This window comes from Thalassophryne amazonica, chromosome 7 (genome assembly GCF_902500255.1).
Source record: "Thalassophryne amazonica chromosome 7, fThaAma1.1, whole genome shotgun sequence".
NCBI classification, from domain to species: Eukaryota; Metazoa; Chordata; class Actinopteri; order Batrachoidiformes; family Batrachoididae; genus Thalassophryne; species Thalassophryne amazonica.
Window position 1 is genome coordinate 85,934,113 of NC_047109.1, and position 23,895 is coordinate 85,958,007.

The 23,895-nt window shown below is 41.4% G+C and overlaps 2 protein-coding genes across 2 annotated transcripts; both read left to right on the plus strand.

The window, feature by feature from the left end:
- The first annotated feature begins 1,137 nt into the window (after nucleotides 1-1,137).
- LOC117513483 lies at nucleotides 1,138-10,972 on the plus strand. The gene is made up of 4 exons (XM_034173661.1): nucleotides 1,138-1,607; nucleotides 7,928-8,211; nucleotides 8,301-10,870; nucleotides 10,957-10,972. The coding sequence occupies exons 1-4, from the start codon at nucleotides 1,523-1,525 to the stop codon at nucleotides 10,970-10,972; spliced, it is 2,955 nt and encodes a 984-aa protein (XP_034029552.1). The 5' UTR covers nucleotides 1,138-1,522.
- LOC117514449 (NAC-alpha domain-containing protein 1-like) lies at nucleotides 10,796-23,406 on the plus strand. Its single transcript, XM_034174918.1, has 8 exons — nucleotides 10,796-12,913; nucleotides 12,965-13,620; nucleotides 15,283-15,374; nucleotides 17,694-17,762; nucleotides 17,915-18,061; nucleotides 19,100-19,246; nucleotides 19,331-19,453; nucleotides 23,271-23,406. Exons 1-8 carry the CDS (start codon nucleotides 11,139-11,141, stop codon nucleotides 23,283-23,285), a joined length of 3,024 nt encoding a protein of 1,007 aa, XP_034030809.1. The 5' UTR covers nucleotides 10,796-11,138; the 3' UTR covers nucleotides 23,286-23,406.
- Nucleotides 23,407-23,895: the final 489 nt, after the last annotated feature.

Genomic DNA, 23,895 nt, shown 5'->3' on the forward strand with positions numbered 1-23,895 from the left:
ACAGATAATGGCACCTGCACATTTCTGTAGCTGAAAAAAATTGTGACAGCACACGCATTACATCATGTTCTGTATTATATTTAAGTCAACCCCTCACCCCAATAATCATAAAAGAAATAAATGAGGGTCTACTTTGATAAATATTTCAATATTTATGAACATTGAATGTGCTATAGACAGAATGAGAGACTTTGGTGGTTTACACATACACGTAAGGTATTGAGCTGTATTTTTTCCTAAATACAAAACAAAAAAAACAAAATAGTACAAAAGCAGATGAAATTACATTGTTTTTTTTTCCAGTGTCAAAATCTGCACAGATCTCGTGAGAAGTGCTCAAAGGTAAAAACCTGGTTCCTACTGACAACAGGTTACTATATGAGTGTTCCTTCCCCACATTTTAAAAAAAAAGGTTTGCTCTACATCTTACTTGGGGGGGCAGATGTCCCTAGTACCAGAGGTGGGAGTAAGTCACCATCAAGTCACTCTCAAGTCATGAATCAGCAAGTCCCAAGTCAGGGACAGGGAAAAGTTTATAGAGTCATGATGGCGATGTGGTGATGTCATTGCCAGAGAATCAAGGTCCAAGTCTTTAGAATCCTGGTGCTTCCTGTCTCACTGTATGGTTAAATACTTGGACACTAACGAGCAGAGGTGGGAGTAAATCACTGTCAAGTCATTCTCAAGTCATCAATCTGCAAGTCCCAAGTCAAGTCTCAAGTCAGCTGTCAAACACTTGGTGGTCATTGTGACTTGAGACTTGCTGATTCATGACTTGAGAGTGACTTGATGGTGACTTACTCCCACCTCTGCCCAGTACCCTCATGATTCAAACCATGGACAAAAGAACTTTACAAGTGTATAGTACACAAAGTTTACATCCAGGGAATTCAGTCAACATACAGTGAAAATACAAAATAAAAACAGCAGTATTTGTACAAACTCACTTTGTTTTCATTTGGAATGTTTTGTTACCAGTTAAAATTAGGCATTCCATCCCTTTTGCTTGATTTTTTTTTTTTTTCACCTTCACCTTGTTTTTGCAGTACTTGTCTTTTCCATCAAGGTTGAGGGCAGCACTGAGAGAAAAGTGGAAATTTGCTGACATCATTTCCACAGATCCAGTCACTGCTTGGCTGTGACAAAAGTGGGAGGGGAGGGAGGGAAGCAGGAATTGTGCATCAGGAGAGAATACTGCAGCTTTCTCACTTTCTGCACATACATACAGACACACACATCTTCAGATGAACTGAATCATGAGGCTCTAAGTACACACACACACACACACACACCAGAGCAGCATCACTGCTGCAGCACAGACTCAGATTCGCATTTGTCTCAGACACACACACACACACGTGCTGCAGGGAAGATCTGAGTGTTGCTGAGCATTCAGGTCTCCCCCTCTATCACCACCACCACCCTCTTCCTCCTCCATCCTCCTCCGGCTCTCTGTTCACCTTGTCTGTTCCGGCTGTGTGGTTTGTTGTTGCGTCAGAGCCAAGGAGAGCCAGGGAGAAGCATGCCAGGGGAGAGCACTCACAGATCTGTGCCCAACGACAAGCATCACGAGCAGGAGGCCGAGGAGACGGGGCTCCCCGGACCAGGTAGGTCCTCCGGGGGCTGTTGGGGAGGCAGAAGCGGTGATGAGGTGAAGGGATCATTGAAGATGAAGGCTAAATTAGCAAGCATGTGAGAGATGTAGGGCACTCAGGTTCCCATGTGGAGTCATTTTTAATCTCATCTGTGCGTATGTGCAGCCTGAGTAAAGCAATAACTGAGCTGCATGTTAGTCTCAAACTGCATGGTGTCTCCTCCAGCCCCCCAACTCCTGAGCTAATAACTCCTTTAAAAACCTTTGTGCAACTGCATTCTTTCCAGTGCCCAGCCCCCATCTTCATCACCACCCCTCCCGCCAGCTAGTCTAACCCCGGCCCTCCCATCCTTTTTTACCCCCACTGTTCGTCCGCATCTATATCTCACCAGCAGTTTGGATCCTGTAAGGATAGTGTGGCTCCTCCCTTCCCCCAGCTTCAGCAGGACCGTGACACAGCACAGCAGCATGGCCGAACGCTGGAGCAACGCTAAAGCTGCAGCGTCACAAACACATCACTCCGTCGCAGGCCTGGCAGTTATTGCTCACGTGGCTGCCACCAAATTACGGTGGAAAAAATGTAGAGTTGTGCATGGTGACAGTGTTAGCGGTTGGTCAGATGTTGATTTTAATGCTGTTATTGTGAATCAAGATTTTTGCACATTACAAAATTACAGTTTTGAGAAATACTGCACATGACTTCGATTAAAAATCCGACACACTTGACCCGTTACCTCGATGCCTATAAATGCATGATCCACTGGAAGTTTTTGCTATTTTACTCCAACAGCAAGTACATTACAACCTAAAAAAAGACTGTATTATCATGTTGTAGTGCAATATAAAGAAAGGCACATGATACAGGTTTCCTTTGGGGCTGATCGGCCAGTGTTGCAGCCTCTGTAACAAAACTCCAGTTTGACCAGCTTGCATGGTACTCATACAGCAAGCTCCATGTTAAGGAGTATAGAAGTGAAGTGGACATATATGGAATCATCGTGTGCATCTGTTTGAATGGAAGATTTATCTTCTGGATGTCACCTGTCTTGATGGCTGGCATCCTAGAACTGAACTGGTTTTGATGCATTGAGGCATTGAGGCATTGTGGATGAGTGAGGATCTTGCAAGTGTGCCCGCAGTCTACATCGGAAAAAACACCATAAAAATAATGGACAACCCTCTGTAACATTACCCACAGGTTTTGTTAAGAGCAGATTTGAAACTTGAGTTGATTTGAGATGTTTCCATTGAAAGTGCCTAATAACACCTATAACTCCCAGCTAACCCTGGAATGGGTAAAGGGGTGGAGCGTGGGCAAGACTGGCATGATCTGGGTGGATGGAATATAGCCTGAACACGCCCACCTATCTTGAAGTTACCAAGCTAGCTAAGGCTAACAAACCTAGGTAATCTGTGTTGGGTAATTAATTGCATATTTTTGTTTGCGAAAGGCCAGTGGCTCGTATATTTATTTGTCAATGTCAGCTTTATATAGCACATTTACACAGCCAATGGCTTCCCAAAGTGCTTTACAGTAAAAACAACAACAGTAATACAGTGGAATAAAACCCAATAAAAGTGGTTTTATTTAGTCAAAGGCCAAGGTGAACAAGTCAGACTTGAGAAGCATTTTAAAAGTGGAAAGGCTATTTGCAGTCTACACCGTGGAAGGTAGCTTGTTCCACAAAGCGGGAGCTGCAAAAGGCTTGATCTCTAGTTTTTAAGAAGGATTGAGGAACGTCCAGAAGCATCTGATTCACCGACCTAAGGGCTCTGGAGGGCTGGTGAAACCTAATAAGGTCAGACAAGTTTTCCAGGCCAGCCCATTTAGAGACTTAAAAACAAATAAAAGAATCTTAAAATCAAGCCTGTACCTAACCAGAAGCCAGTGAAGGGAAGAGAGCACCAGAATTATGTGCTCATGCTTCTTTGTCCCAGATAGGAGATGAGCTGCTGAATTCTGCACAAGATGTAGGTGGTTAAGCTGTGACTGGTCAATGCCAGCATACAAGGAATTACAATTATCTAAGTAAGATGTAATAAAAGTATGAATCACTTTTTGAAGATATTTCTGGCTTAGATAGATTTAACTTTGGATTGAAGCCTCAGCTGAAAAAAGCTAGATTTGACCACTGAGCTAACTTGTTTATCTAATTTAAGTGCATCATCAATAATCACACCAAGATTCCTAGCGTAGGATCCTATGTAAGGTGCTAGTGGGCCGAGGAAGCTGGCAAGGACCTGAACCAGGTCAGGGTGGCCGAACAGGACAACCTCTGTTTTGTTTTCATTTAATTGTAAGGAGTTTAAGTTCATCCATGTTGTAATGTCATTCATGCAGTTAAGCACAGCCTGAAGATAATCTTTAGAAGGGACATTCAACAGATCAAATTCAAATATCTGAACATCATCAGCGAAGCAGTGAAAAGGAATATCAGGCTTCCTAAAAATTGACCTCAGGGGTAGCATACAGAGGGAAAACAATTAAGGGCCAAGAACTGACCCCTGGCAGACTCTATAGATCAGAGGGGCTACTGAGGAGGAGAACAACCCCAAATGCACAGAGAAGGCTCTGTCTGTTACCACACATCAATCAGGAAACACACTCAGTATGGTGAATTATGTCCACAATGTACATTACGTGTTGAATCTTGGCCACAAATTGTCTATTATGATGCAACTATTAAAGGTGAACAGTCAGAGGCTTAATTGCTAGCAGTGGTTTAATATGACTAAGGTTGTTAAAAGGTTAGCTTGTGTTTTAGTAGGATTTTTTTCTTCAGCTGTGCACAATTACTCATTACGGTTTGCAAGTTGAAACAATGGCGCTGTCCAGTTTCCTTCCTATAGCCACACTTTCCTCTGCACGGATTGACTCTTAAGCATCTGTCTGCTTTGTAGCAGGTTTTAATCGCAAAGACATGACTCAGCACACGCAGGAACACAGCATATTATTGGGGCAGTGACCAGGCAGGCCTATTTAGTGCTGACGCCTGCACCCTCCACCACAGCAAGGGCAGGGGAGCGGTGAGTGAGGAGGAGCAAAGTAGGCATACCTTATCTCTAGGAACAAAAGAACCGTTTTGTGGAGGAGGCAGAAACATAACAAAAAAGTAGGAAGAAAAGACGAGACGGAAAATAGGGACAGTTTTGAAGGAGTGAGATATGGAATGGCAGCAGGGCAAAGTATGAAATGAGAGCATGAGATGTGCACAGGAGAGAGGACACTTTTGCTTCTACCATTAGATGTGGTTAGAAGTTTACATGCATCATGAACATGAATGTCATGGCAATATTGGATTTTCATTGACTTCTTTGAACTGTTGTTTTTCTGAGACAGAATTATTGTACATTGTAGGAGTATGCATTTTTAATAATAATAATAATAATCTACAAAATAATGTGGTAGACACATAATTTTAATCATTTTTTTAAGCAGATCTTTGTTAAGTTTGTCAAGTTCTGCTATGCAATAACTGTTATCGGTATGTGAAGAATTTAGTCTACATGATATTGTCTTTAAGCCATAAGGGGTCAAAATATTGGATTCTGCTCTTCTGTTATCTGGTAACCAATTACAGTTTGTAACAAAAGCTAAACACCTTGGTGTATGGCTAGAAGCTGGTGGATTTATGAATAGCGATTGTATGAGGCAGTTAAGGAAAATTTATGCCCAAACAAATTTTTTACTCAGGAAATTTCATGTGCACCTATGATCTTAAGTGTATGTTGTTCAGGTCATATTGTACTTCAATATGTTGTGCTCCTCTTTGGTTCCACATTTCTGTTATGAATAAGGTCAGAATTGCTTACAATAATTTCACTGCGTAGATTATTATCAATTACTAAAAGATCAACTGCGAGTGAAATGTTTGTTAATTTCTTAGTACCATCTATTGGTAAAATGATGAGATAGAATGTGTATTCTTTTAAAACCAGATGAGTAAAGAGCAAAAATGCATTTATGGAAAGTGTTGTTAATTCCAGCTGGATCACTCTGGCATAAGATTTTCTATATATATTTATATTGCAGTTTTTTTTTTTTATGTTTTAGGTCTTAGGTTTTTATTCTTGTTGACCAACTGAAGTGCTAGTGGCCGGTCACTGTGTTTGTTTAAATAGCAGGATTGCTATCTTTTTATGATCTTTTATTTCTTAGTATATACACTCACCACCCACTTTATTAGGTACACCTTGCTAGTACCGGGTTGGGCCCCCTTTTGCCTTCAGAACTGTCTTAATTCTTTGTGGCATACATTTAACAAAGCGTTGGACACATTCCTCAGAGATGTTGGTCCATATTGACATGATAGCATCAACAGCATCATGCAGTTGTCCATTCAATCAGTCTGCCTATTTTCCTCTGGCGTTTGACATTAAAAAGGCATTTTCGTCCACACAATTGCTGCTCACTAGAGATCCTCTCTTTTTTGGACCATTCTGTGTGAACTCTAGAGATGATTTTGTGAGAAAATCCCAGTAGATCAGCAGTGTCTGAAATACTCAGACCAGCCCGTCTGGAACCAACAACTAGTTCAAAGTCACTTAAATCCCCTTTCTTCCCCACTCCAATACTCGGTTTGAACTTCAGCAAGTCGCCTTCACCATGTCTGGATGCCTAAATGCATTGAGTTGCTGCCGTGTGATTGAGTGATTAGCCATTTGTGTTGACAGGCAATTGAACAGGTGTGCCTAATAAAGTGGCTGTTGAATGTACATAGTTGTTGATTGTTTACTTTATGTTACTTGATTTTGTTTATTCTTTATATTATTTTATTACTGCCATGAACCTTGTGTTTGAAATAAATTGACTGATTAACTGATCATTTATTTTGGGTTTTCTGAAATAATCACAGGGTCAAGATTTTACTTCTACCAATGCAGGTCAGTTTGGCCAAAGATTGAGTAGCTTGAATAGAGGTACATTTGGAGGACTAAAGGTGAGGCAGTCAACCACAAGAACCCTGAACCAGCTATTATGCATAGTGGTGATCGCATCACACTCTGGGGCTGTTTTTCTGTGAGTAGAATTAGTGTATTGCACAAAGTGGACACAATAATGAAAAAGGAGGATTACCTCAGAATTGTTTAGCAAAACCTCAAGCCATCAGCTAAACTGTTCAAACGTACACACTATTGGGTGCACAGGACAGTGACCCCAAACACATATCAAAGTTGATGGTGGATTGAATAAAGTAGACTAACATTAAACTTTCAGAATGGCCTTCTCAAAGTCATCTCCTCAGTCCTATTGAAAATATCTGGACTGTGCTTTAAAGTTTTGTTTGTGCTGGGAATCCTATAATTTTAACTAAAAACTTCTTATTCTGCCTCAAAGCATGGTCAAATATCCAACCAGAACTCTGCCAGAAACGTGTTGGTCACCACAAGTCTTCGGTTACGGTGAAACTTTCAACCAAGTAGTAAGTGTGCTGTATACATATTTATGGTCTAGATGTGATTTCAGAAAACCCAAAATAAATCACAACTTGTGCACCAAATACTTGATTTTTCTTCTGCAGTTAAAGTTGTATATTACAATCCAGAGGTGGGACGAAGTCATCATCAAGTCACTCTCAAGTCATGAAACAGCAAGTCCCAAGTCAAGTCTCAAGTCATAATGACCACCAATTGTTTGCAAGCTGACTTGAGACTTGACTTGGGACTTGCAGATTGATGACTTGAGAATGACTTGACAGTGACTTTGTCCCACCTCTGTTACAATCATTCTAGACTAGAAAAAGGACAGTTAAACTAACTCACTGAAAAGCCCAATGCTGCCATGACATTCATGTCAATGATGAGTTTATAAACAGTAGCTGATCAATATCAAAAAGTAGAGGTATGTTTGGGCTTGATATAAAGAAAAAAAAAAATGAGAAGAGGTGAAGTACAAGAAAGAGCATTTGGTGGATCAATAATGTTCCAATCTGTTTCTTCATAATTAGTATCCTGTGTATCGATCTTCAGCATCTGCGACTGTTTTTTCTCCACATCCACCAGCACGGTCAAAGCAGCATGTCCAGCTGGGAGATATTTGTTCAAACTACTTACTGACTCATAGTTTGGTAACATTGTTAGTTACCATACTCAATGTCTGTGTAGGAGCAAAAAAAGTAAAGTTCAGATGAAATCATAATCAGGGTAAAAACAAACAAACAACAAAAAAGACTAAATATAATGTAGCCTTTGTCTTTTCCCCTGTTGTCGTGGTACTGAGTTAATTCTGTGTTCTTGTTTGAAATATATTCCTTTATTCCCTTTTTTTCTGTTTTCTTAAATAAATGGATTCTGCTTTGATATATTATTCCGTTTCCATTTTCTTGCTTTTAGACATAACCAGACACCCATCTACTGACTCCACGCCGAGTGACAGTGGCTCCTCCCCTAATGATAGTGGATCTACCCCTTCTCCCAGTACGCCTCAGAAGCTGCTCCCAACATGCACTTCTCCGTTTGGACCACGATTATTTCATGCAACATCCAGCAATTCTGCTACTCCAAGACCTCAACCCGAAGGGTCTGACTACCGAAACAGCTCACCCAGACTCTCTGGAAAATTAGGCGGTCATGGACCTTGTGGCCGTCATGTCCCTCTAAAAATGGAAAGAATCAAGGTTTGTGTTACATGTGTCAGTATTAGATGTATAATGTAGTAGTCTGCCTTTTTATGTCACCTTTTTACACACATGTTTTATATTTCCAGGTCCTGACTGGTTCAGAAGTGGAGAGTGACTATAAGGAGCCACAAACCATTGACACAAGGGTGGTGATGGGAGAGGAGACACTGCTCAAAACAGATATCCAGAAAGAAAAAACCCTGGTTGAGCTGAGTGGTCAAACGATGACAGCACCTTCAAGCTCAGGCTTTTCAGAGTCTCAGTCACATGCTGCAGAGATCCAAACGGAAAACAACAAGCAAGGAACCACAGTCCAAACCCTTCAGAAACAACAGGGTACACAAAAAGACACTGGACAGTCACCGAATAGAGTCCCTTCTCCTTTTGACATGCCTGTCTGCTCTTCCTTCCCTCAACAGCCAGTCACCAATGAAAAAGTCTTGATGGACAACCAGGATGAGGGTCAAACTGACTCTCATGATGAAGTGCCTTCCCTGTCTTTGCCTGAGCTTCCCTGTCCAGTGGAGTTGTCCTTTTCAGAGCCAGCCTGTGCTGTTGACCCACTACGAGTAGGTGTGCCCACATCTCTTGACCCTGACCTCTACTACACTGCCCCTTCCACCCCAATCAAGATGGCTTCCTGCTCCTCGCACCTTAAGCATCATTCATATCCTGGCTCTCCAGCCTACCTAGGCTCTCCATCAGACAGTGAGGATCTTTGTTCCCCACTCACCTCTCCATCTGGCTCTTATATCACAGCAGAGGGAGGGAGCTGGACCTCCTCTTACACTTCCTCGACTTCTCCCTCTACTTCTCCCAATTTGCTCCTCATAGATGAAGCACAGGAGGCTCCAGCATGCTTTGTGGGCTCCTTATCAGAAATTGGCGATGAGGTTGCAGAGGAAAAGGGACGAGGAGGTGCAGAACAAGAGGAGGTGAAACCAGAAGACTTCTGCGTGACTGAGGAAGATTGTGTTATGAGTTCACAGATGGGGGTTACAGAAAGAGCGATCTTAGAGAAGGAAGAGGTTCTTAACAGAGAAGAAATCAAACTTTCCAGAGAAAGTTGTCGTCCTCATTGGGTGACTGAGGACGTGTCCTCTCTTAGGAGCAGTAGCAGCCGGAGCAGTGACTCACAGGAGGATGGAGGGGGATCTGAAAGCTCACTCTACACAATGGAAGAGGCAATTGAAGGGAGTCTGGAGTGCTCGAGACCCATTCAATCAGGCCTAAATCTGCAGTTGGGGGCATGTGTACCAGAGGAACATTATGGACAGATAGACGACCACTCAGAGCTAGCCTCAACCTCCTTGACTCCTGACATTGACAACTTGTCCATGGCATCAACTAGCCTAGGCCCTGATTCACCCATCACCCCCATGGATATATTCTGTCGTGGAGCATTTGACAGGCTCGGTCAAGGTTCTTTTGTTTTCTCCCAGGGAACCTGTGTTGATGATATTCCAGAGGAAGAAAGAATGATCCCAGCCTCTCTAATTTCCTTTCCTCTCCACACCAGTCTCATCTTTAAGGCAGATTCAATGGACATTACCCTGTTCCCTGCAGAGGAAGAAGATGAGAAAGAAAGGGAGGCAAACAATGAAAACGACGGCAAGGATGTTGACGCTTATGCGGCAGGAGAGGAAGAAGCAGATGTCGAAGATGATGATGATGATGATATCGACGATGATGATGATGATTTTGACGGTGATGGTGATGGCGATGTTGACAATGCTTATGCTGATGACGAAGGTGGTATCGAAGTTGCTGGTAAGGAAACTAAGGTAGAAGTTCAAGTAATAGAAGAAGAAGAGCAGGAAGAGGATGATGAGGACTGTGATAGCAACACAGTGGAGGATCTCACAGATGAAGACAGCTCTGCATCCTTCCTTCATTCACTTTCAGACACATCCATCAATGAGGGTTTGGATGAGTCCTTCTGTTTTGAAGATGACACAGATGACTCACTAGAATCTGCCTCCTATAATGGTGATGAAGATGAGCGTCTGTACAGCACTGAGAGACATGCGCAGGCACTAGAACCCACACAGGTGGATGCACCTACGCTTGCTGAAATCCGTACAGAATCTGACCAGGGGCCTCCCCTTGGAATAGATCAAACACAACATTTGGACATGCACTTGAGCACAGATCACCCCCAAACACCAAGTCCTTCTGAAGTCAGTGCCGCTTTACCTAAAGGCAGCCATGTAGAACTTGAAGCTGTTGGTGCACCTGATATCTCTGAACTCCAGTCAGACCTTTTACAATCTGGCAGTCAGACAGAACAAGCAGGACCTTTGGGCATTCAACTCAGGTCAGATAAACCAATAGATGACCAAGAAGTGCCCTGTTTTGCAGAATCTGTTTCTGGCCAACTAGAAGTTGGGCCGACAAGTAGGATAGATATCTCTGGCTTGTCAAACCCTCCTGGCCACCCTAAAGATAACCCTGATTTCAATGCTCCTACTGCTCCCCTGGGTATTCATGCTGCAGTATGTCCCACAAGTGAAATCCACACTGCTGATCCTTCTACTACCTTTAGCAATGCCACTGGGGAGACAAAAGACATTGATAACTTGGTTGTTTTAGAAGAAATTAAACCAGGAATTGTTGAAGAAAACACTCACCAGAAAGATGTAGATGTGAAAGAAAGGTATGATCATGGAAGAAAGGAATCCGTACATGAGCCAGAAAAAGATTCTTTCAAATTGCTCATCAAGCCCCATCATTATCGTTCAGTAAATCACCGGACTGAAGAAACAGTCAGACCTATTTTATCTATACCTATCTTTGATGATTCTGCTAAAGTTGGAGGGGCAGAGGCCAAAAGTTGGTCTGGTTTTCACCAGGAGCCTGATAAGGAGCATAATCAGAATGCCTCAGGAGACAGAAATACTGAAAATGCTGGTCTTTCTTTTAATATGGGGATGATCACAACTACTAATGATCTGAATAAAGGTGTTCTTCTTCTTTCCTGCCCTACTTCCCCAAAAGACCTTAGTCCTAACCCAAGTAACATCCCTGTTTCTGCCACTTCAGAAATCACCTCTGACCTCACTGACAACCTATCCCTGACACCTGAGTACTGCCCTGGTGACTATGCCCAGGAGAACCTGAGGGAAAATACTCTTGGCACAGAGGAGGGGGTGCTAGGTGCTGTTGGATCACCATACTCACCCCTTGCCATCTCACCCAAAAGAGAAAACTCAGAAACAGACCTGAGCAGAGAGTTTGTTCTTGGTCCAGGGGCATGGAATGATGGTGGGATGGGGTTAGGTTTTGGATTAGAATCCATGGGTGAGTTTAGTGTCTGGCGAGCAGGGGAGTCTCTTTCCCTCTCTGTGGGAAAGAGGTTTGATTTAGAAGGCGAGAGTCTGCTAGTGAGCAACAGAGAGGGCCAAAGCACACGCACTGTCACCAGTGACATTTACAAGAATTATGATGATGTTTTTGGTTCTGTACTTAATGAGGAAGACAACAGCAGTGTGTGTGGGAAGGGGGACACGACAGCAGAAGCAGAATTACTTGGAGAAGCAATATCTGAGTCCAACTTGGCCAACTGGAATTCCATTGAGGAGATATCAGAAGCAGGAGGAGGAGAGGATGGAAGCTTCCGACTTCCAGAGGAGGATGTCAGTAATCTCAAGCCAGACAATGATGGTGATAACATGGAAACACAAATGCAAGACATTTGGAAAAACTCCAACAGTGAGTCTGCTTTTGACTCTCTAGAAGTAGCCATGAGTGGAAATTTGAATGCTTTGTCAGAGGAGGTGCGACCCCAGAGTGTAAATGTTAGAAGGTCTATATCCAATATTCCACTTGAAGAGTTACCACCACAAATTTCAGACACAGTCCCTGAAAAAGATCAAGAACCAATGGACGGCTCAATGAAACAGGCAACACTGTCAGCTGAATGTCCCTTGAGCACCTCAACACTGTTAGATGAAACTCATTTGGACACAGCTGCAACCAACCTAAAGCCTAGTCCACTAGATTATACTGACTCAAGATGCCAGATTACATCAGTCGCTCTTGACAGAAATGAGACATTTTTTCTGCCACAAGGATCATTTGGTTCCTTTATTCCGAAATGTAAAATGGATGATTCTCAATCAAGTGAGGTTTATCAAGAAAAGGCGCAGCATACGGCTTCTCATTCCAAACCAGAGATGGTGGAGCCACAGTCTGAAGGCCAAAGACAAGATGAAGACAGCACCGTGAAGGACACACCAAAGACTAACGATGCCTTGGGCCGATTAGAGCAGTGTGATGTTTCTAGCTCAGGGGAAGAACTAGCAGATGAGAAACAGAAAGGAAGATGTGAAGAGAAAGACACTGAAAATGAAAACGAAACTAAAACCTCTCCTACACAGAAGGACAGTGAACTGCCTATATGCTGCACTCCAGAAGGGGACACATCCACTGATAAACCTCTTGCTGCTAAGAAAAGGAGGAGAGCAAAACAGAACAAGCATAAGTCTTCTCAGACACATGAGGACTCTAGTCCGGAATCTCTCAATGCTCCAAAGAAAGTTTCTGTTCCTTTAAGTACCACCGCTGATGGACTGTCGAAAGTGACCGTAGACAGCTCGAGACCTAAAACAGACCTGAAGCTCAGCATCAATGTTGTCTCTTCAAATTGCCAACAGAGGACATCAGGGAAAGACAAAGACTCTGATCCACAATTGCAAAAGGATAACAGTGCTGATGGCACTGATGGCAGTCCTACTATTTATGGATATTGTGAGTCAACCATCAATAAGGCAGATAACAGTGTTTGTGCACCAAGAAACCAAGAATTACTGGGCATTGCTAATGATCAGAAACAAACTGAAGTAGACATTAATGACAACATAAAGAGGAGGGGCACCTCACCTACCCCGGACACCATGCTATACTCTCGGACACGACTTTCTTCTTCCTCGTCTCCCATTTCCTCCTCGTCCCCTCTCCCGTGTGCCTCACCGGAGCCAGAAGATGATCTTCCCACACCCGTGCAGGAGTCCCAACCTGTCCTCCCACTAGCCCAGACACATTTTTCACTCTGCCACACCACCCCTACCTTCTGCGCTAGTACCCCTACAACATGTCAACCCTGTGTTTCTCAGTTTCCTCGGCCTGAAAACCTACAAGTAGATGCTCTCTCTCACGCTACTTCTTCTACACCTGTCAGAACTGTTTCTTCCCGCCCATCTTCACCTTCAGCCCCGGTTAGCTTGTCCCAACCAACCCAGGAGACATCATCTACTGGATCTGGGGCCACGAGTGCAACATCTGTTCCTGAATCTGTTCCCCCTCTCCATTCTCAGTCCTACTCACAGTCTCAACTTAATCTAAACATTCAGCCGCACATACAAACCAGGCAAGAACATACAAGGAGCACACAAGACAGATACAGAGGTGAGTATGGAAATGATGGTTTGTTTAATTTAGATTATGGTATTCATCCCACAATCAGTACACTCTGAAAAATATCTTTTCCTTTCACACTGTCAGAGTTAACAGCAGTTTTTCAGCCATTTTCATGAAAGAAAATAACTCCTTTATTGTACTGATCCATTTATCTTTATGCTGTGATTAATAGTCTGTTTAATGGAACTTTACCCTGGGACATAACCACACTTCCTGCAAATGCAATAAATCATAAGTGGAACAGTTCACAGACATCAAATGTAACATTTCCTTCTATTTTAGGCTAGTCTCTCCTCTAACCATTTGAGTAGTGTAGTGGTTAGTGCTCTAGGTTCGGGTGTAAATAATGTTTGGTTGATTCCACATGAAACCTTGATTTGTTATTTTCTTTTCAAATAGAACAAACACATTTTGTTTTATGCCATTTTTTTCCTGAAATATCTACATTTTATAACACGTGTAAGACTGAAGTTGGTCTGCAGGGTAAGACTGAGGTCTGTGTAGTCTGTCAAAATTATTTTATCACACAAATACAGGAAGGATGCCTGGCTCCCGGATTAAACGTCTGTAACACATGCCATTAGTCACAACACTTTTTTTTTAAAAAAAGGAAGTGAACAGTGGAATTGTCAGAACATGCAGTGACAGAAACTTTTGCAGTTAAACATCCATATACAGTCTAGTGTTCACAAAGATAGATGCCTGAAAGACAACTAGGGGGTGAAGATTAGTCAGTCCCAATGAAACAGACGGCATGAGCACTGACATGCACTAAAACAGGACGTTCCCCAGTTCTCACGCAACCGCGATGCAGCTCCAACCCTCCATATCTTGCAAGTTCTTGAGTTCAAAAGTTTCAATATAGACTATGCAGATATTAGTACAAAGTGCATGTCCATAAAGCCGGACTACTAACCTGTAGACCAGGGTTCGATTCCAGGTTTGTGCTTCAGGTTTATTCTCTGTGTCTTTTGAGAAGACACATCATCTGCATTGTCCCAGTTCACCCAGCTACAAATGGGTACCAGCGTGCACAAAATTGTTGCCACGGGATCTTTCATGCCTGTCCGGTTTGCCAATTCATTTTTTTTCACTCTTCTTCTGCTTATTTCGCCCAACTTCGTTATATATGTGAAGGGGCCCTAAGGGAAATGTATCAGAGTAAAAGTATACATTTTATTCATGAAATGTAGTGGAGTAAAAGCGAAAGTCATCAGAAATATAAATAACGAAGTAAAGTACAGATACGTCAAAATTCTACTTAAATACAGTAACAAAGTATTTCTACTTTGTTACATTACAGCACTGACTGTGAGTAGGTCGCTCATAAGCAATGGGTCTCAGGGCTGATACAGGACTTATTACTACATATTCTTACATGCAAGATGGAAATTAGAAGCACATGTGGTTGAAGTTACGTGCAGTTTTTTAATTTACAGTATCTAGGTGGCCACCACTGTTTGTTTTCTCGAGAATATTCAAATGTTTGGATGTTGCTTAAATGAGCAGTTGGATTTAAAAATTAATATTCTTGTCAAAATAAGTCATAAAGTAAACCCACTAAACTGTACTTTATTTCTCTGGTGATGATTAGTTACCATAGCAATAAGGATGTAATACTTGTCTCTTGATTTTAACTTGTATGTGCAGGTTCTATAGTGGCCTCTTGTAATGAGTCTGACAGTGACGGTTCAGTGCCCGAGCTGGAAGAACCGGAACCACTGAGACCCACAGACACACAGGTGAGTGTAGTCAGGCTATTTTTAGGAAACAACAGCTGAGTCTTAGGATCATAAGTACATTACTTCCCAACAATTATATATATATAAAAGTATGCTTGGGATCTTGCCATCATAATGAAATAATTTGGGGGGGGGGGCAAAGATGACATCTTGATGCCAAATACATATAAAAGTTATTGTGATATGTTGACATGACAAAAAGGTATGGCTTCTTTGATGTCCCGTGTATATGTAGTATGTCGTCCTTTACTTATCTATTTGTAACACAATATCACAGTACTAAGACATCCAAATCAATCAAACCATTCTTAGATTGACAGAATTTGGCCAGTTTTGTTTGCAGATTATGTTCCACACTGGCACAGCAAGAGGTCTGGCACAACACCACAAATTGCACAATACACAGTAAAGCAACATGACATGAAGTTCTTTCAGGGGTCATATTATACAAATTCAGTTTTTAATCCCCTTCCTTTTAAAGTTGAATGTGGTTGAATTTTCAGTTTTTAACTCATTCATTGTCTGCCGATTATCTGGGTATGGGTCGGAGTAGGAGCAGACCAAGCAGCACATCCCACACTTCCCTACCCTCAGCCAAGTCCTGTAACTCTTCCTGTGAAATCCTGAGACATTCCCAAGCCATCTGGGGAATAAAATCCCTAAAGCATGTCCTGGGTGCCCCATTTAGATGTGCCTGGAAGACTTTCCTAGAGAGACAACCAGAGACATGCTCACCAGATGCCCAAACCACCTGAGCTGGCGCTTTCAATTCAAAGAAGGCTCTTCTCCGAGATTCTCCTTGATAATTGAGCTTCTCACCCTGTACAGGAGTGTAAGCCCAGATACCCAAAGGAGGAATCTCATTTCCACCACTTGTATCCATGATCTTATTCTTTCAGTCATTACACAAAGTTCATGACCATAGCTGAAGATTGGAGTGTAAATCAACTGGTAAATTGAGAGCTTCACTTTCTGGCCCAGTTCCTTCTTCACCACAATGGTCTGGAACAGCATCCATAAAACATCAAACGCCACCCAATCTGTATATTGATCTCACACTCCAACATACCCCCACTTGTGAACAAGACCTCGAGATACTTTAACTCTTCCACTTGGGGCAATAACACTTCCCTGACCCAGAGGGGACAATCCACCCTTTTCAGACAGAGGACCATAGTCTCAGATTTGGAGGTGCTGATTCTCATCCCATTCGCATCACAACTTGCTCAGTGGGCATCAGAGATCACTGCCTGAGGAAACAAACAGAACCACATCATCTACAAAAAGCAGAGATGCGCCTCTGAGGTTACCAAACTGGATACCCTCCGGTCCCTGACTGCACCTTAAAATCCCATCTATGAACATCACCACCAGGACTGGTGAAAAGGGGGCCGCCCTGGTGGAGCCCAACGCCCACCATGAACAGGTCTGGTGTAATGCTGTGAATGCAGACACAGCTCCCACTTTAAACTTTAATATTATGAGCGTTGTGCCGCTGCGTGTCACTTCGCTCGTAATAGCAAGCATAAGCCTAGTTTGCTGTTTACACTGCGGTGAAATTTAGCCACCAAGCTATGTTAAAATTGCTCTGTTGATGATTTTATTAATTTTTTCAATAATAAAACGGAGATAGAAATATAGAAGTAGAAAATATTCCAGTCTTCATCAACCATGTCAGGAAATTTTTGAGTATTATCAAACAGGGACTAGGACTAAAAACAATTTCTGTATGAATTAGGGACATTTTTGTCTAGATTTTGTCTAACATTGGTGCAAAAGTGACTACTTGGTTTGTTGATCTTTGGCTGCCTGGCTTGATAAAGGTTTGTGGTCACAGGTCTTCTATGCTGAAAGTTGGATTTCAGTTTTGTGTGAGTTTTATAATGTGTCCATTGCTTTAATTGATCCTCTTGTTGGAGCCATGTTTCCTTTCAGTTAATCAAATTCAATAGGTCGTTGAGTTTTGGAAGCACTCTCTTTTATTGGCAGACTCATTTTAGACTTTTTTTTTTTTAACCAATATTTACTTCAGAAATACTGTACAAACTACAAGTAACAGCAGTTTCATTTGAGTCATCCCATGAGGATCACTACTGCAGACTCATGAGTGACTGTATGTCGTAGCTTGACTTAGAAGATTTTCCCTTCATATAATCACTGGATACTGTTGCTGATGTAACTACGGAACCTGAAGACTTTCGTTCTAGAAGGCATTTTGCTAACTCCAAAGTTAATCCATAATTTTTCCTTAATGTTGAGTGATTCCATAATTGTGTGTGTATATGTATATATATGTATGTATGTTTTGTTTTCCTTTAGTCTATCTCACCTGCAGATGATGGAGTGAACAGGCCAAAACAAAGCCGCAGTGAGAAGAAGGCCCGTAAGGTCAGACCACTTGCTGTGTAAAGAACAAAGTGGACCAAGATAATATTAAACCTTATTAAAGTCCGCTTCCCTTCAAGGCTATTATTCCAGTTTCCATGGCACCACATTCATTCTATTTTAATCAGTGTCACTTTCTGTGCTGCTGTATGTAGGCCATGTCTAAACTGGGTCTGAAGTCGGTCCATGGTGTGACCAGGATCACTATCAGGAAGTCCAAGAGCATCCTTTTTGTCATCAGCAGGCCAGATGTCTTCAAAAGTCCTGCATCAGACATTTACATTGTGTTTGGAGAGGCCAAGGTCAGCTCTCCTCTCTGTCTCTATCTATCTATCTATCTAGTCTGCATGTGTTTTGTTTTTTCTACCTGTCTGTTTTGTCATTTATTTTTATCTCTTTTTACTACTTTTCTTTCATTCTGTCCTGTTTTGTCGTCTTTTTTTTTACACCGTTTTCTTTTTGTCACACTTTTCTTTTTCCCACTGAGCTTTCTTTTTGTCTCTTTTCTTTGTGGAACTTTTTTTGGTAAATTTTTAGTTTTTTCTATTCCACTGTTTTTCATTATGTCATTTTCTTTCCTTTTTGTATTTATGTTGTTTTCCCCGCTGTTTTCACTTTCTTTTTTTTTTTTTTCCTTGTTTCTCATTTTTGTTTCTCTTTTCTTTTTATCCATTTAGTTTTTTGTCACTTTTCTATAATGTGTTTTTCTTTCTTGTCACTTTTTCGTTTTCTTTTTCCTTTGTTTTGAAAGTTTATTTTCCTTTGTAACTTTTTCTTTTTGCTTTTCGTGTCTTTTAAACTGTTGTATTGTCACTGTTATCACTGTTGTATTTTCCCCCAAGTTAATTTGAATTATCTTTTTGTCTCTTCTTTTAACCACTTGTTTTCTTTTTGTTGCTTTATCTTTTTTGTCACTCTTTTCTGTTTGTTAATATTTTTAATGTGTTTCGTTTCTTTTGTAAACATTTTTTTTCTTTTTGAAACTATTGATTGTCACTGCTGTCACTTTTTTCTTTTTGGTACTCTTTTCTGCTTGTCAGTATTTTTACTTTTCGTAACGTATGTATCATCTATTTTTTGTTAATGTCTTTTCTTCTGTAAACATTTTTTTTTCTTTTTGTCATTTTATTTTGTGACACCTCTCTTTATTTATTGTTAATGCTTTCTTTTATTCCAATAGTCATTTTTCCTTTTTGTCTCCTCTTATTTTAATTTTTCTTTCTGTCTTATCTGGCTGGTGGTTTCTCTTTTTATGTCCTTTATTTCTCTGTTCTGTCATTTATTCTTTCTTTACTTACTCATGAAATGATTTGTTTTTTGTTGTTCTCCTCTGCTGTTAGATTGAGGATCTTTCTCAGCAGGCCCACAAAGCGGCTGCAGAGAAATTTAAGGTGCCTATGACCTCGTCTCCTTTAGCTCCACCTGTCCCTCCAAGCCTCACCATCAAGGAGGAGAGTGAAGAAGAGGAGGACGAGGATGAGGAGGAGGTACTCGCTGACGATGGCGTGAGCGCTGTCAGCTCACACCGATCTTTGTGTCACTTTGACTTTGTGTGTGTGTGTGTGTGCCAGGTGGACGAGGGGAGTCTGGAGCAGAGGGACATCGAGCTTGTAATGGCTCAGGCCAATGTGTCTCGAGCCAAGGCCGTCCGAGCGCTGAAGCATAACAAGAACGACATTGTGAACGCCATCATGGTGAGAAAGGAGGGAGTGAAAGAAGAGCAGGTGTGAGCAGTAATAGTGAGTCACAGGCAGCGAGCGTAGGGAGCACATGGTCTGGAAGTTAGAGGACAAACAGAGAGCAAAGGACAAGTCACCGAGCAACCACAGCAACGATGGACAACCCCGGCGTTTAACTTTATGAGTCCACCGTCTGCAGGTTTTCACTCCATTTGATCACATCATCAGGTAACACCTTCCTTTAGTGCAAATCAGTGAAGTCAGTGGGCGGAGTCTGTGGGCGGAGTCCTGCAGAACGTTGCTGCTCCGTCACACCTAAACATTCCATCAATTCTGTGTTCTGCCCGCTAGATGGCAGCAACAACTAATAAAGAGGTTTCTGCAGGAGCTGTTTGCAGTAAAATAAATGAATAATAATACAGTTAAGTGACAGTTAAGTGACCTTAACGTCATTAGGAAAAGTTGGAGTGAAACAAAACAGCTTTTGTTCATAAACATCTGAGATGATAATAATAATAATAATAATAATAATAATAATAATGTGAAGATAATCTAAACAATACATTTACTTCAACCACTTTCACCCAAATCATTTAAAGCACAATATAACATCCAGCAATTTAACATCATAAGCAGGTATGCACATAACTGGTGCTCATGGTGCTTGTACGTGCTAAAAATAAATGATTTGCAGCTTAAAACACAAGGGAAGCACATCATATAGGAGAAAAGCAATGACAGATTGTAGGAAAAGTGTTTCCCCTCTGTGTGCTCTCTGCTGTGTATCAATTAGTTTTAGCACACACAAGCATGATGAGTACCAGTTATGTGCACCTCTGATCATAAGATCAGTTGAAAAATGTAAACAACCACACTTCATTAAAACCAACATATATTTCTAAAATAAAATAAAAAAGCCTTAGAAGATTCCACTAGTGTTTTTTAACAGCTGTTGAAATTTTTAAACGACAGCTAAATTCAATTTATTATGTAGCCACATTAGTCAAGGCTGAGATGCTTCAAGACCATCAGCAGAACCAGATTAGTTAAAAGAATGTACAGTAGTGTTCAGAATAATAGTAGTGCTGTGTGGCTAAAAAGATTAATCCAGGTTTTGAGTAAATTTCTTATTGTTACATGGGAAACAAGGTACCAGTAGATTCAGTAGATTCTCACAAATCCAACAAGACCAAGCATTCATGATATGCACACTTTTAAGGCTATGAAATTGGGCTATTTGTTATGTGTCGGCGCGGGTTGAGGAGCGGACCTGCGTCAGACAGAACCCAGCGCTACAAATAACCAGAAAAGCGGTACCAAAAACAATATATTTATTACACCCGCTGTGCATAAAAAGTGTAAAAACAAATATAGCGTCCTTCTGGTGGAGTGACTGTTGGTACGCTCTCCAGCGCCCGCAAGGATCAAAGCCCGGCGCTCCTGGACCCACTACCACCGCCAAACACCCCCCAGGTGGACACGACAAACTGACTCTGTGAAGCAAAGAAGAGGTGAGGTAAGTCAGCAGTTACAACAATATCTTTCAAAAGACACACGCTATCAGCAACACATTCAGGTCTGTATCTTTTTTAACTTTATGCAAATGAGCAGCTTCTCACAACAGGTGGAGGATCACTTATCCGCATGCCACAGCAGTGAGAAGCGAGCTGCACAATTCTCATCACAATTCAAGTATACTGTGTAACAAAACACCAAGTTACTATCAACAATTAGTCAAACACTTAATTACCTTTAATGTGTGCTGACAGCATGTGTCCTCACCCTTCCTTGCTTCACGGGCTCGATGTGTCAAACACAGGCACGGTCCTCAGCGTCCCCGAGTTCCCGGCAGTTCTGCTTGAATCACACATGACTTAAATGCAGAACGCCATCCAATTATCTGCTTCAGCTGAAAGTCTTTAAGGTTGCATGTGAGCACCCGTCACAGGTGCTACACATGATGTTGATGAGGGTGAGGACTCTTCAGCCAGCACCTTCTCCACAGACAAATCAGTTTCCATGCCACCTGAAGAGCAAAGAAAAGAAAAGAACACCAAAACATCCAGCCACACCCCCCAACACACAACACTATTAGTAAAAAAAAGTAGAAAAGGGGCTGTTCACAATAATAGTAGTGTGGCATTCAGTCAGTGAGTTTGTCAATTTTGTGGAACAAACAGGTGTGAATCAGGTGTCCCCTATTTAAGGATGAAGCCAGCACCTGTTGAACATGCTTTTCTCTTTGAAAGCCTGAGGAAAATCGGACGTTCAAGACATTGTTCAGAAGAACAGCGTAGTTTGATTAAAAAGTTGATTGGAGAGGGGAAAACCTATACGCAGGTGCAAAAAATTATAGGCTGTTCATCTACAATAATCTCCAATGCTTTAAAATGGACAAAAAAAAAAAACAGAGACGTGTGGAAGAAAACGAAAACAACCATCAAAATGGATAGAAGAATAACCAGAATGGCAAAGGCTCACCTCTTGATCAGCTCCAGAATGATCAAAGACAGTCTGGAGTTACATGTAAATGCTGTGACAGTTAGAAGATGCCTGTGTGAAGCTAATTTATTTGCAAGAATCCCCGGCAAAGTCCCTCTGTTAAATAAAAGACGTGCAGAAGAGGTTACAATTTGCCAAAGAACACATCAACTGGCCTAAAGAGAAATGGAGGAATATTTTGTGGACTGATGAGAGTAAAATTGTTCTTTTTGGGTCCAAGGGCCGCATACAGTTTGTGAGACGACCCCCAAACTCTGAATTCAAGCCACAGTTCACAGTAAAGACAGTGAAGCATGGTCGTGCAAGCATCATGATATGGGCATGTTTCTCCTACTATGGTGTTGGGCCTATATATCGCAAACCAGGTATCATGGATCAGTTTGGATATGTCAGAATACTTGAAGAGGTCATGTTGCCTTATGCTGAAGAGGACATGCCCTTGAAATGGGTGTTTCAACAAGACAATGACCCCAAGCACACTAGTAAATGAGCAAAATCTTGGTTCCAAACCAACAAAATTAATGCCTCACAGATGTGAAGAAATCATGAAAAACTGTGGTAATACAACTAAATACTAGTTTAGTGATTCACAGGATTGCTAAAAAAGCAGTTTGAACATAATAGTTTTGAGTTTGTAGTGTCAACAGCAGATGCTACTATTGTTGTGAACACCCCCTTTTCTACTAATAGCCCAATTTCATAGCCTTAAGAGTGTGCATATTATGAATGCTTGGTCTTGTTGGATTTGTGAGAATCTACTGAATCTACTGGTACCTTGTTTCCCATGTAACAATACGAAATATACTCAAAAACTGGATTAATCGTTTTAGTCACATAGCACTACTATTATTCTGAACACTACTGTACATGTAGTATTTGAATGGGCAACTAAAGAAAAACAACTAATGCTCAACAAATAAAACTGTCAAATAGGACAAAGCCCAACTTGTCTTATGTAGGACTTCCTGTCTGTTGCAGAAGTCTTTTGTTTGCATTGAAGAAGTCAAACTTGTAACTTTTGTGTTATTTATTTTGTGTTCAGTAGTCACATTTGTTTTTCACATTATTAATATTAATGGTTTATAAAAATTATGTGACGTATTTATTGGAAATGGGAAGATGCATAGGGTGGGGGTGCAGGCGTCCAAGGTACAGTAAAAGGCATGACAGAAAATGTCTGGGAGTCACCTCTTGAAGTAATGTTACTTGTTCAGCCAAAGGTATGCATAAGTATATGTTCTTGTTAATTTAATTTATTGAGTTAATTTCATGTTGTACTACTTTACCTTTTCTGGGTTTCTAATGCAAGTATATTTCCTGTTTCTCACAGGAGCTGACTATGTGAGAGGAGACTTTGTGCCCCCCCGATCCCCCTGCAGCCTCCAAGCCTGAACACCAGTGACTGTTCTGTATTGCTGCTATGTTGCATCCCCAGTATCTGCTGAATAAAGTCTGTTACACCGTCACATCTGACTGCACTCACATTAATGTCACTGAAAGTAAACAGATTCTACTCTGGTCGACATTCTGTAAATTCACTCACCATATTCATGCTAAACATTTTCCTGAATCCGAGAATCTCAATAAGAGAGTGCATTATTTTGTTCCATTCTCCCTTCAAAACACATTACCGTATTTTCCGGAGTAAAAGTCACTTTTTTTTTTTTTTTTTAACAAGTTTGGAAGGCCCTGCGACTTAGTACTTCAGTGCAACTTCTACAACCCCTGGCAAAAATTATGGAATCACCGGCCTCGGAGGATGTTCATTCAGTTGTTTAATTTTGTAGAAAAAAAGCAGATCACAGACATGACACAAAACTAAAGTCATTTCAAATGACAACTTTCTGGCTTTAAGAAACACTATAAGAAATCAAGAAAAAAAGATTGTGGCAGTCAGTAACGGTTACTTTTTTACACCAAGCAGAGGAAAAAAATATGGAATCACTCAATTCTGA

What these genes read in the sequence shown, in the direction of transcription:
- LOC117513483 (XM_034173661.1), top strand. Translation starts at nt 1,523, where the DNA reads ATGCCAGGGGAGAGCACTCACAGATCTGTGCCCAACGACAAGCATCAC. An exon ending in GACGGGGCTCCCCGGACCAG is followed by an intron (nt 1,608 to 7,927) that starts GTAGGTCCTCCG and finishes TCTTGCTTTTAG; the next exon opens with ACATAACCAGACACCCATCT. An exon ending in TAAAAATGGAAAGAATCAAG is followed by an intron (nt 8,212 to 8,300) that starts GTTTGTGTTACA and finishes TTATATTTCCAG; the next exon opens with GTCCTGACTGGTTCAGAAGT.
- LOC117514449 (XM_034174918.1), top strand. Translation starts at nt 11,139, where the DNA reads ATGGGGATGATCACAACTACTAATGATCTGAATAAAGGTGTTCTTCTT. An exon ending in GTGAGAAGAAGGCCCGTAAG is followed by an intron (nt 17,763 to 17,914) that starts GTCAGACCACTT and finishes TGCTGTATGTAG; the next exon opens with GCCATGTCTAAACTGGGTCT. An exon ending in TTGTGTTTGGAGAGGCCAAG is followed by an intron (nt 18,062 to 19,099) that starts GTCAGCTCTCCT and finishes CTCTGCTGTTAG; the next exon opens with ATTGAGGATCTTTCTCAGCA.